Source organism: Hippocampus bargibanti, linkage group LG17, assembly GCF_051943395.1.
Source record: "Hippocampus bargibanti isolate YZ-2025 linkage group LG17, ASM5194339v1, whole genome shotgun sequence".
In the NCBI taxonomy this organism is placed as follows: Eukaryota; Metazoa; Chordata; class Actinopteri; order Syngnathiformes; family Syngnathidae; genus Hippocampus; species Hippocampus bargibanti.
This window is the reverse complement of record NC_142750.1, coordinates 5,889,301-5,901,874: the sequence shown is the minus strand read 5'-3', so window position 1 is coordinate 5,901,874 and position 12,574 is coordinate 5,889,301. Positions and strand designations below refer to the sequence as shown.

General features: G+C 40.6%; 1 protein-coding gene across 1 annotated transcript; it reads left to right on the top strand.

Annotated features, from left to right (window-relative positions):
- Window positions 1-347: 347 nt before the first annotated feature.
- retreg3 (reticulophagy regulator family member 3) lies at window positions 348-12,494 on the top strand. The gene is made up of 10 exons (XM_089018761.1): window positions 348-582; window positions 816-1,069; window positions 2,846-2,952; window positions 8,040-8,070; window positions 8,158-8,284; window positions 9,457-9,541; window positions 9,692-9,829; window positions 9,924-10,003; window positions 10,724-10,856; window positions 10,949-12,494. Exons 2-10 carry the CDS (start codon window positions 816-818, stop codon window positions 11,473-11,475), a joined length of 1,482 nt encoding a protein of 493 aa, XP_088874887.1. The 5' UTR covers window positions 348-582; the 3' UTR covers window positions 11,476-12,494.
- The last annotated feature ends 80 nt before the right edge of the window (window positions 12,495-12,574 follow it).

The following is a 12,574-nucleotide window of genomic DNA, read 5'->3' as shown; positions in this document are numbered from 1 at the left end:
GGTAAATTCGCTCGCTTGAAAAACAGACGACTGTTTACAGCACAATTCTCTTACAAGATATTGTATCCAGTTTTTATTTAGGGTATACATACACCAATTTGACTGAAATACAAAGCGGTATCTAAGTATTTTCATGATTCATTAAAGTATATGACACAACGCAATTAAAAGCTACAGTGCCGTTCATTTTCAGGCAAATGCTAAGGTTCATTATAACATGGTAACGATGGCGAGTTTTATCACTTGTAATCTGTCCGCCAACGTAGTTTTTATTTAGTAAAAAAAATAGTATTCACAATTCCTTGATGTGTGAACGCAACGTTCCACTTTTGTCCCTGTGCAGTCTGATTGGACGATTGAGGGCTCATAAAAGGTAATGATGGCGACTTTTATCACTTGTCATCTGTTCGTCCACGTCGTTTTTATTCAGTAAATAATAGTATTCATAATTCCTTGATATATAAACGCAACGTTCCACTTTTGTCCCTGTGTAATGTGATTGGACGATTGAGAGCTCAGAAAAACAGCTTACGCCATTTTTGCAGTTCAACAACGAGACCTCCGTGAGAAAATGTCCAAATAGTAAGTGTCAGCTCATCGTTCACTATTTCCACAATTGCTTTATTATCATTCAGTCCCAATAATATCACCGGACCGATTCTATTCGCTCCTTTGCTCGTGATCTCGCTCTTGAAACCGATTACGACTGTCGTAAAACCGATGTTGTGCTGGCGCTTTTGATCGTCTACTAACCTCGCGTTGTTCTCTCATTTGCGCATTCGTGTTTTTACCGCCCATTATATTTCCATCAAAAGATGTCACAAACTGTTGCTATGGAAGACGTGGCAGCGGCGGACAGTGCCGGAGGCAAGTCGAGTTCCAGTTCCGCTGGCCTCCGAAGTCGACCGGGCTCCAGCGAAAGGGACGCTCAGGTGCGGGCGGTCAAAGCGGCGCTGCAGTCCCGGCTGGGGCCCTACGAGCCGCTGCTTACCTACTTGCAGTCCATGCTGGTGTGGGAGAGACCCTTCCAGTGTTTGGTGCTCTACGTGCTGGTCAACGCTGTGTTTTGGTGAGAATGCAAATGTTTTGATATACAATACATCGGAATTTATTTATATAGCGCTTTCACAACAGCTGCAGCAAAACGCTTCACATAATAGTCAACAGGAAGCAAAATAATAAGACAACAGGAACGTAAAAACATGGACAGTTGTGTGATCTTCACCACTTTCCCCATGTACTGTACAATTTTTAAGTATACGACAAAAATTAGAGGATTAAAGCCAGCAAGAATACCAAAATCCTCTCCTCTTTCATCTAGAACTGCTTCATGTAACAAAGAGGCTACAGAAAGTGCTTAAATGTGTTGTCATATTGTCTTTGTCTTGTCATATTTGTTTATTTATTTATTTTTTGTTCTTTTGACTTTGAGACAGCGCCGCCTTTCCAGCAGCTCATGTTTTTTTTCATTCCTTTCATCACTTTGCTGCTGTGAAATGTAAATTTCTCCCCTGGGAGACTATTAAAGGCAAATCCAATCCAATCCAAAACATTTAAAAAGTAGGATTTACGTAAATATTTGTCCAATGAAAAATATGTCACTCTGAGGTGTCAAATGCAATATGTATGGTGAATTGTTGATAAACGTGGGTGCTAAATATTCATTTTCCCTGCCAATCACTGGCCAACTCTGGGCTTTTTTCAGATTTTTTTTTTCTGATCTCACGGCGCCGTCTTGAAGTCAAAAGAACAAAAAAAAAAAAATAACAAATAATATGACAACACAAAGACAATATCACAACACAAAGACACACAGTCATCCCTTCTTAAGCACTTTCTGCACCTTCTTTGTTACATGAAGCAGTTCTAGATGAAAGAGGAGAGGATCAAAGCATCTTTTCACCAGTTGATCAGGGACATCATGGTGTAATGTGCACATGTTGAAAGCAAACACAGCTATAGCATCCATTGACGAAAAGAGATTGTCTCACATCTTCTGTCCCACATATTACATTGTTAATACAGTATACATTGTTATTCAAATAAAGTTTCATTATGAATACAGATGCTCCCCAACTTACAAACAAGATACGTTTCGAACAGTCGCTTGTAAGGTGAATTCGTTCATAAGTTGCTTCAGTGTTATATTTTGTATGGAATGTATGTTAAAGGCTTATAAAAGTATGTTTCAGGTTTATATAAGTATGTTAAGGCTTGTATAAGTAACATGTATTGGTTTGTGCTGAAAAATAAATATTTAATAAAATATATACTCTATAAAGATATGTACAACTGGAAAGAATACTACATAGGTTAGAGAGCAAAAATGTTTCTATGTAGCATTGTTCGTAACTCGAATGTTTGGAAGTAGGGGAGCATCTGTAATTTAACATGCCAGTGCCGACGCTGAGTTATGCACCTAAATTGTACTTTGGAAGTGTGTTAGCATTTCCCCAGCAACCAATTTACATATTGATCTTCAGATTCGGGTCAAAGGTTACATCCTAAATTTCCAAAATATGCCCCCCCGCCCCTCACACTAAGAATATGTTTATGAAAACATTTGGATCGGTGGTTAACATGACTTGCACTTGCGGTGGGTGTTTGTGTGGTTTTGTTGTTTGCTGGATCTTTAGCGTCTAAATCTAATTTTCCAGATCACATGGCTAACCTCAATTACAAGCCTCATGATGCCAGCAAATTCTTCGTCAGGTTAATCGCTCCGATATCGCTTTTTCTGTGCGATTGATTTCGTAACGACTCGACGCATAATTGATGACGTCGCGTGTATGAACAAGCGACATGCGTCGTCTCCCTTGACGAGCTACTGTTCTCCCCCCCGCAGGTTCTTTGCACTGACGACTCTGCGTCTGTTGTTTCTGCTGGCCAGCGGCCTCGCCGCCGTTGTCTGCATAGACGTGTGGAGGAACAAGATCTGGCCAAAGCTAAGAGGTGCTTACACGTTTGTTCTCCACAAGCATAATACGTGGTCTGAATGGAGGCCATGAATGAGCCACCTGCTTCCCTCCCACCCCCATCCCCAAAACGCTGGACTCAACAAGGGATGTGTGTGTCACCTCCAGCAGTTAATATCCCATTCTGGCTTTGAAGCATGCCCCACTCGTAGCGTCCTGATCTTGACAAGCGGCGCAGACAAGTTGGTGCCTGACAGATTAGTCTGGCCTATATTTGGAGGGTAGGAAAAGAAAAAAAACAAAATGTGAAGTCATCACCTGGATCAGGAGTCAATTTGGGAGCAACACAACAAAGCAGAGCCTCTCATAAGAATAAAATGTAATTGCACATGCACTACAGTAGGTGGCAGTAACATTTTCATTAAATTCTTTCTGACAAAATTATCTTTTTGTGACACTTAAAAAAACACATGCTAATAAAGTTGTTTTTTTCTTATAAGTTTGTTAGCATCCACCCCCTCTGTAATAATAACATGTAATTGCACATCCACTACAGTAGGTGGCAGTAGCATTTTCATTAAATTCTTTCAGGCAAAATGATTCTTTTTTGTGACACTCTCCAAAAAACATGCTAATAAAGTTGTTCTTTGTTGTAAGTCTAAGCATCCCCAATCTGTAAAAATAACATGTAATTGCACACCCAATACAGTAGGTGGCAGTAGCACTTTCATTCAATTCTTTTAGGCAAATTGATCTTTTTTGTGACACTCCCCCCCAAAAACATGCTAATTAAGTTCTTTGTTGTAAGTCCGTCGGCATCCGCCCCCTTCTGTAAGAATAACATGTAATTGCACATCCACTACAGTAGGTGGCAGTTGCACTTTCATATAATTATTTCAGGCAAATTGATCTTTTTTGTGACACCCCCCAAAAAAACATAGAGTTGTTCTTTATTGTAAGTCTGTTAGAATCCGCCCCATCTGTAACAATAAAATGTAATTGCACATGCACTACAGTAGGTGGCAGTAGCACTTTTCATTACATTCTTTCAGGCAAAAAGATTCTTTTTTGTGACACTCTCCAAAAAACATAATACATTTAATTTACATGCGCCTTTCTGAGCACCTAAGGACGCTTTACAATAAAAACAATAAAACCATGACTAAAACAATAAATAATAAAATAGCAGATTAAACTAGACCATGAAAGCAAGTTTAATCAGGTAGGTTTTGAGGTGAGATTTGAAAGTAGGAAGGGAGTCAATATTACGGATGTTGGGTAGAAGTGAGTTCCAGAGTTTGGGAGCGGAGCGGCTGAAAGCTCTGCACCCCATCGTGGTGAGATGGGCAGAGGGCATACAGAGGTGGAGGGAGGATGAGGATCTATGCTAATAAAGCTAATAAAGTTTTTTGTTGTTGTAAATCTGTTAGCATCCCCTATGTAAGAATAAAATGTAATTGCACATACACTACAGCAGGAAGCAGTAACAGTTTCATTAAATTATTTCAGGCAAATTGATTATCTTTTTTTGTGACACTCCCCAAAAAAACATGCTAATAAAGTTGTTCTTTGTTGTAAGTTGGTCTCTATTGCTTTTTCATTTCATTTTTTTATGTTAGTAAGGTAGAGATGCACTGTCGTAAACTGAGAATGCCATGTAATCCATGTTCTCTCTTCTCCACAGTCAGAAACCAGGATGAATATGAAAGTGAAAGGTTGGTCATCGGGATGGACTTTTTGTCTTGCAGACATCATTTTTTTAACGATGCAGTGATAATATGTTATGCTGCTTTCATGTGTAGTTGGGGCCTGGTGCAGCCCGGCATCCTCAGCGTACCCGAATTGTGCCACCATGTCGCCGAAGCTTGGGTGAGCGGCATCATCATTGCATCGAACCTGGCTCACTTCAAAAGGCACAACCCCGGCAGGGTGAGGACAATACGAGATATGTGAAACGAATGTAGTTGGAAATTGAAAATATGACATAGAGCACCATTCCCGAATTTGTTTGGGTTTTCTTGTTAGGGTGCCGATAAAGCGCTGGCCATAGCCTCTGGCAATGTTTTTTCCTTTCTACAAGGGGGCGGCATTTCCCTTTTTTCCATGTTAGCGCTTTTGTTAAAGCGCTATATAAACCAATATTTATGTATTGCATTGTATTTTGGACAGCCACCCCAATTTCAAGTCCAGATAACTCCAGACTCATATAACTTAGGAATTAACAGTTTTTTTTCCTGATGAAAGAAGAGTATAAGGTTTGTACCGCTGCACTGAATGTTTATTTAGTCCGAAAACTCAATATTCTGTGTGTCCTGGAATTCAAGTGACAATGACAAAAACCTAAATAATGATTTTTTTCTGATGAAAGAAGAGTCCACGGCACAGGTGTTAAAGTCAAGGCCCGCGGGCCAAATCTGGCCCACCACATCATTTTTTTTCGGCCCGTGAAAGCAAATCAAACTTCCATGATGCTTGCGAAAATCCTAACCGAAATTTCATATTTTTGGATATAAACCACAATAACAGTCATTCTTCTTGACTTCAGATTTGAAAACTAGTTATTCATTAATTTGTTGTGCGCTCTATATGTAATATGTGGAGGGGATTAAACATTCTAATGGCTTCCCCAAATTCATAACGGCCCTCGAGAGGAAACCGTAACTACAATGTGGCCCGCGGCTAACAATTACTTTGACACCCCTGGTCTACGGTTTCTTATGCTACATTGAATGTTCATTTAGTCCTAAAACTCAATATTTTGTGGGTCCTGGAATTTGAATGGAAATGACAAAAACCCTGGCACATCAGTGGGTGATGAGTGGACACATTTCTTGCACATCATCTGGCAGTGAATGAGTTAATTGAACGTGCACTTTATATACAATACATATTGATTTATATGTCGCTTTAACAAGAGCTGAAAAAGTATGAGGGAACAAGTTTGAAAATACACCATTCATTGGGGGTGCGCCTTATACTCCGGTGCGCCTTATACACTGGAAAATACGTTCATTTTTTGGGGGATGATTACAAATCCCCAAAAAAATATTTTTCTAAAATGGTAACGTGTGTGCTTGTATGTTCCAGTTTTGCATTCTTACCTGCTGCCTCTTCTCGTTGACGGCCGTGATTGGACGATACATTCCGGGGTTGGTGCTTTCCTATTCGGCTGGTGAGTGCTGCCTGTAAAACCAAGAAAAAATTATGTCGTTGAACTCCTCACATGGGCTGCTGCGGATGAGTCAAAATGCCTCATCCGATCAATTTTGGCTAATCTACAAAAAACGAAAATGATTTAGTGAAAATTCTCCATGTTGTCTAGTGTTGCTGATGCTCCTGGCCCCTTTGGCGGCGTACCACAGAGTTTTCCAGCGTGTTTCGACTCTGCGTCTGTTGTTTCTGCTGGCCAGCGGCCTCGCCGCCGTTGTCTGCATAGACGTGTGGAGGAACAAGATCTGGCCAAAGCTAAGAGGTGCTTACACGTTTGTTCTCCACAAGCATAATACGTGGTCTGAATGGAGGCCATGAATGAGCCACCTGCTTCCCTCCCACCCCCATCCCCAAAACGCTGGACTCAACAAGGGATGTGTGTGTCACCTCCAGCAGTTAATATCCCATTCTGGCTTTGAAGCATGCCCCACTCGTAGCGTCCTGATCTTGACAAGCGGCGCAGACAAGTTGGTGCCTGACAGATTAGTCTGGCCTATATTTGGAGGGTAGGAAAAGAAAAAAAACAAAATGTGAAGTCATCACCTGGATCAGGAGTCAATTTGGGAGCAACACAACAAAGCAGAGCCTCTCATAAGAATAAAATGTAATTGCACATGCACTACAGTAGGTGGCAGTAACATTTTCATTAAATTCTTTCTGACAAAATTATCTTTTTGTGACACTTAAAAAAACACATGCTAATAAAGTTGTTTTTTTCTTATAAGTTTGTTAGCATCCACCCCCTCTGTAATAATAACATGTAATTGCACATCCACTACAGTAGGTGGCAGTAGCATTTTCATTAAATTCTTTCAGGCAAAATGATTTTTTTGTGACACTCTCCAAAAAACATGCTAATAAAGTTGTTCTTTGTTGTAAGTCTAAGCATCCCCCATCTGTAAAAATAACATGTAATTGCACACCCAATACAGTAGGTGGCAGTAGCACTTTCATTCAATTCTTTTAGGCAAATTGATCTTTTTTGTGACACTCCCCCCCAAAAACATGCTAATTAAGTTCTTTGTTGTAAGTCTGTCGGCATCCGCCCCCTTCTGTAAGAATTAACATGTAATTGCACATCCACTACAGTAGGTGGCAGTTGCACTTTCATATAATTATTTCAGGCAAATTGATCTTTTTTTGTGACACCCCCCAAAAAAACATAATAGAGTTGTTCTTTATTGTAAGTCTGTTAGCATCCGCCCCCATCTGTAACAATAAAATGTAATTGCACATGCACTACAGTAGGTGGCAGTAGCACTTTTCATTACATTCTTTCAGGCAAAAAGATTCTTTTTTGTGACACTCTCCAAAAAACATAATACATTTAATTTACATGCGCCTTTCTGAGCACCTAAGGACGCTTTACAATAAAAACAATAAAACCATGACTAAAACAATAAATAATAAAATAGCAGATTAAACTAGACCATGAAAGCAAGTTTAATCAGGTAGGTTTTGAGGTGAGATTTGAAAGTAGGAAGGGAGTCAATATTACGGATGTTGGGTAGAAGTGAGTTCCAGAGTTTGGGAGCGGAGCGGCTGAAAGCTCTGCACCCCATCGTGGTGAGATAGGCAGAGGGCATACAGAGGTGGAGGGAGGATGAGGATCTATGCTAATAAAGCTAATAAAGTTTTTTGTTGTTGTAAATCTGTTAGCATCCCCTATGTAAGAATAAAATGTAATTGCACATACACTACAGCAGGAGGCAGTAACAGTTTCATTAAATTATTTCAGGCAAATTGATTATCTTTTTTTGTGACACTCCCCAAAAAACATGCTAATAAAGTTGTTCTTTGTTGTAAGTTGGTCTCTATTGCTTTTTTATTTCATTTTTTTTTATGTTAGTAAGGTAGAGATGCACTGTCGTAAACTGAGAATGCCATGTAATCCATGTTCTCTCTTCTCCACAGTCAGAAACCAGGATGAATGTGAAAGTGAAAGGTTGGTCATCGGAGTGGACTTTTTGTCTTGCAGACATCATTTTTTTAAGGATGCAGTGATAATATGTTATGCTGCTTTCATGTGTAGTTGGGGCCTGGTGCAGCCCGGCATCCTCAGCGTACCCGAATTGTGCCACCATGTCGCCGAAGCTTGGGTGAGCGGCATCATCATTGCATCGAACCTGGCTCACTTCAAAAGGCACAACCCCGGCAGGGTGAGGACAATACGAGATATGTGAAACGAATGTAGTTGGAAATTGAAAATATAACATAGAGCACCATTCCCGAATTTGTTTGGGTTTTCTTGTTAGGGTGCCGATAAAGCGCTGGCCATAGCCTCTGGCAATGTTTTTTCCTTTCTACAAGGGGGCGGCATTTCCCTTTTTTCCATGTTAGCGCTTTTGTTAAAGCGCTATATAAACCAATATTTATGTATTGCATTGTATTTTGGACAGCCAGTCCAATTTCAAGTCCAGATAACTCCAGACTCATATAACTTCAGAATTAACTGTTTTTTTTCCTGATGAAAGAAGAGTATAAGGTTTGTACCGCTGCACTGAATGTTTATTCAGTCCAAAAACTCAATATTCTGTGTGTCCTGGAATTCAAGTGACAATGACAAAAACCTAAATAATGATTTTTTTCTGATGAAAGAAGAGTCCACAGCACAGGTGTTAAAGTCAAGGCCCGCGGGCCAAATCTGGCCCGCCACATCATTTTTTTCGGCCCGTGAAAGCAAATCAAACTTGTAAAATTCCATGATGCTTGCTAAAATCCTAACCAAAATTTCATATTTTTGGATATAAACCACAATAACAGTCATTCTTCTTGACTTCAGATTTGAAAACTAGTTATTCATTAATTTGTTGTGCGCTCTATATGTAATATGTGGAGGGGATTCAACATTCTAATGGCTTCCCCAAATTCATAACGGCCCTCGAGAGGAAACCGTAACTACAATGTGGCCCGCGGCTAACAATTACTTTGACACCCCTGGTCTACGGTTTCTTATGCTACATTGAATGTTCATTTAGTCCTAAAACTCAATATTTTGTGGGTCCTGGAATTTGAGTGGAAATGACAAAAACCCTGGCACTGGAGTGGACACATTTCTTGCACATCGTCTGGCAGTGAATGAGTTAATTGAACGTGCACTTTATATACAATACATATTGATTTATATGTCGCTTTAACAAGAGCTGAAAAAGTATGAGTATGTGGGAACAAGTTTGAAAATACACCATTCATTGGGGGTGCGCCTTATACTCCGGTGCGCCTTATACACTGGAAAATACGTTCATTTTTTGGGGGATGATTACAAATCAAAAAAAAAATCACTATTAAAATATTTTTCTAAAATGGTAACGTGTGTGCTTGTATGTTCCAGTTTTGCCTTCTTACCTGCTGCCTCTTCTCGTTGACGGCCGTGATTGGACGATACATTCCGGGGTTGGTGCTTTCCTATTCGGCTGGTGAGTGCTGCCTGTAAAACCAAGAAAAAATTATGTCGTTGAACTCCTCACATGGGCTGCTGCGGATGAGTCAAAATGCCTCATCCGATCAATTTTGGCTAATCTACAAAAAACGAAAATGATTTAGTGAAAATTCTCCATGTTGTCTAGTGTTGCTGATGCTCCTGGCCCCTTTGGCGGCGTACCACAGAGTTTTCCAGCGTGTTTTTGTGAAGCTGGAGCCAGTCCTACAGCGGCTGGACTTTAGCGTTTGCGGATACATGATGTCCAAGCCGCTCGACAACCAGTGTGAGAAGCCTTGTCGTCGTCCCATGGATCGGCTACTCACTTTTTCATACTTTGATGTATTTTTTATTGTTATTTTTTTGCATATTCACTGCAGTCCTCCGCATGCCCCTACATGGTGTCATCTCAGGTGAAGGCAGTGACAGCGAGGAGGAGCTGGCAGCCTTCTGTCCTACGGTCAGTTTGTGTTACAAAAATCTGAGGTGGAAAAAAAATCCATATTGGTTGGGCCTGAATACAAATGAAACTTGTAGTTGACCCCACTACAAAAAAGTACCTCTTAAATACCTCAACAAAAGCAATATATATTTTTTTAAATGTTAAGCCCTGCATGTGGCTGCCGCTGCTCACCCACAGAAAAACTGATCTAGTGACTAAAGTGACTGAGAGTTTTGAAAGGCGCTGATAAATGAAATGTATTATTCTTATTATTATTATTATTATTATTATTATTATCAAATGCAGCATAAGAAACCCTTGGCTCTCTTCTTTCTTCAGAAAAAAAAGTTAATTCCTAAATTATATGGGTGTGGAGTTATCTGAGCTCGAAATGGGGGCGGCTGTACAAAATACAATACATACATATTGATTTATATAGCGCTTTAACAACAGCTGAAGCTGTACAAAAGCGCTAACATAGGAAAAAAGGGGAAATGCTGCCCCCTCGTGGCAGAGAAAACAAACATTGCCAGAGGTCTGACCAGCGCTTTATCTGCACTCCCCCGCAAGAAAAAACAATCCGAACAAATTCGGGAATGGCGCTCCACGTCATGCTTTTCAATTGTCGAAGAAAGTCAGGAATGGCAGTGAATGAGTTAAAATGACAACTTAGCGACAAGTTTCTTTTTCGGGCTTTAGTTATTAGTTAATATTGAGTTAAAATGTTCTCTCTTTCAGTTTGACGACGTGGTCGTGGCAAAGGAACTCGCTCTCACTGACTCGGAGCACTCAGATGCTGAGATTTCCAACACGGAAAATGGCACATTTAATCTATCACGGGGCCAAACGCCGCTGACAGAGGGTTCTGAGGGTGAGTTATTACATCTTCCAGCATTTTGCCCGGAGGGCGATAGAATATGGATCATCCATCCCTGCCCATTTTTTCTCCCTGTACCTTTTCAGAACTGGAGAGGCACAGTGACGCTGAGGAATCTTTTGCCCAAGATCTCCCGGATTTCCCTTCCATCAACCCAGATGCCACCTTAATGGACGATGACGATGACACCAGCATCGGACTCCCCAGCCTGGCTCTTTCCGGACTGCAGAGTCACCGCACCTCCGTACTGGATGTGGACGCTCACTTGGACTCGGACCAGGAAGACCTTGATGGTGAAATGTCCATCAGCAGCCTGCCACCCGCTTCTGACTTAATGGGCGATATCGCTAGTAACATGATCCGGGCGGCGCTGGTCGGCGCCATGCAACCTCGCCAATCGTCCGCCCAACGTAGGCAAGCTCCCCCCAAGGCGGGCGCCCACCGCAGTTACCGCAAGCAGTCCAGTTCGGAGCTGGACACCGACTTTGACGTGGAGGACTTTGAGATGCTGGATCAGTCAGAACTAAGCCAGATGGACCCCGTTGCAGAAGGGCAACGTAGAGAGAGTCAGGGCTCCAACTTTCTGTCCAGCCTGCTCGGTAAACCACAGTAACAAAAAACAAAAAAAAAACGTTACAAAACATTTAATGAGAATTGGGAGTCTTAGATAATAGCAAAAAATATGTTCAATCCCATCCCCGTGTGGTCAATATCACTTTTGGCACTGTGAATATGTCATAGGAGACCCAGTTGGATTGGTTTGATAATGAATCATCTACTTTTTATTTCTTATTTGGGGCGGCAGGGAACCATGTCATAACTCTTTGAAGGGTGTGAGTTGCTGCATTCAAAAGGCTGTCATTTAAATGTCACCCTCTTTCCCACAGAAGTCTGGACAAGAACAGGGCTATCTAACAAACACGGGACCAAATCCAGTATTTCCATTTGAACCATCCGTGTTGCTTTCCCAGAAGCTTGTTTGTTCACAAGTTATCCGAGTTGTGCTGCTTTTTTTTTTTTTTGCGGTTCTCAAAAGTTGCACATCTCGATTCAGAAGACAATCTAATTTTGACATTAAAAAAATGCACTAGATATACATTTTATTTCTATCCACCAAATTGAAAATGGCAAATATTTATACCTCTGCTGATTTTGTTTGCTTTTTTTTGCTGTGTGAACAAGTTCAGGATTTGTCTCACAAATGACTTTGAAACAGTAAGTGAAAGTCATCTTTTTTTTTGGGTAAGAAACACACGAACGACAGTTTATAGATCTGCAATTGGCTTACTCTACGTAAACCATTAAAGTATTGTAGGTTGTAAAAGTGGCTCATGAATCTTGCTTGTATGCAGTGACTTTACGATGAAAGTATGACTTGGTCATCCATACTGTAAGCGAGCCACAATTACGTTTTTATCGGAATTCTAGACTTTTAGCGCGTGATGGAGAAAATCACATAAGTCTGCACAATAAAACCGCTGGAATTGTGTCTTTAGAATCACTTTACAACAACAACATATATTCTGTTGATTTGTGCATTCTCCTCTCTGCATCGTTTTTATGTTTGACCCTTTGAAGGGAAAAGCCGAAAGAAAAAGAAGCAAATTATATTGAATAAACTTTTCAACTAAAGCATTTGTCTTTTTGGGTGAAAAAAACTAAACAGGCAGAGAAACGTTTGGCAATTCCTCCAATTGTGCTAATCTCAATTT

What these genes read in the sequence shown, in the direction of transcription:
- retreg3 (XM_089018761.1), top strand. Translation starts at nt 816, where the DNA reads ATGTCACAAACTGTTGCTATGGAAGACGTGGCAGCGGCGGACAGTGCC. An exon ending in GATCTGGCCAAAGCTAAGAG is followed by an intron (nt 2,953 to 8,039) that starts GTGCTTACACGT and finishes TCTTCTCCACAG; the next exon opens with TCAGAAACCAGGATGAATGT. An exon ending in GGTGCTTTCCTATTCGGCTG is followed by an intron (nt 9,542 to 9,691) that starts GTGAGTGCTGCC and finishes CATGTTGTCTAG; the next exon opens with TGTTGCTGATGCTCCTGGCC.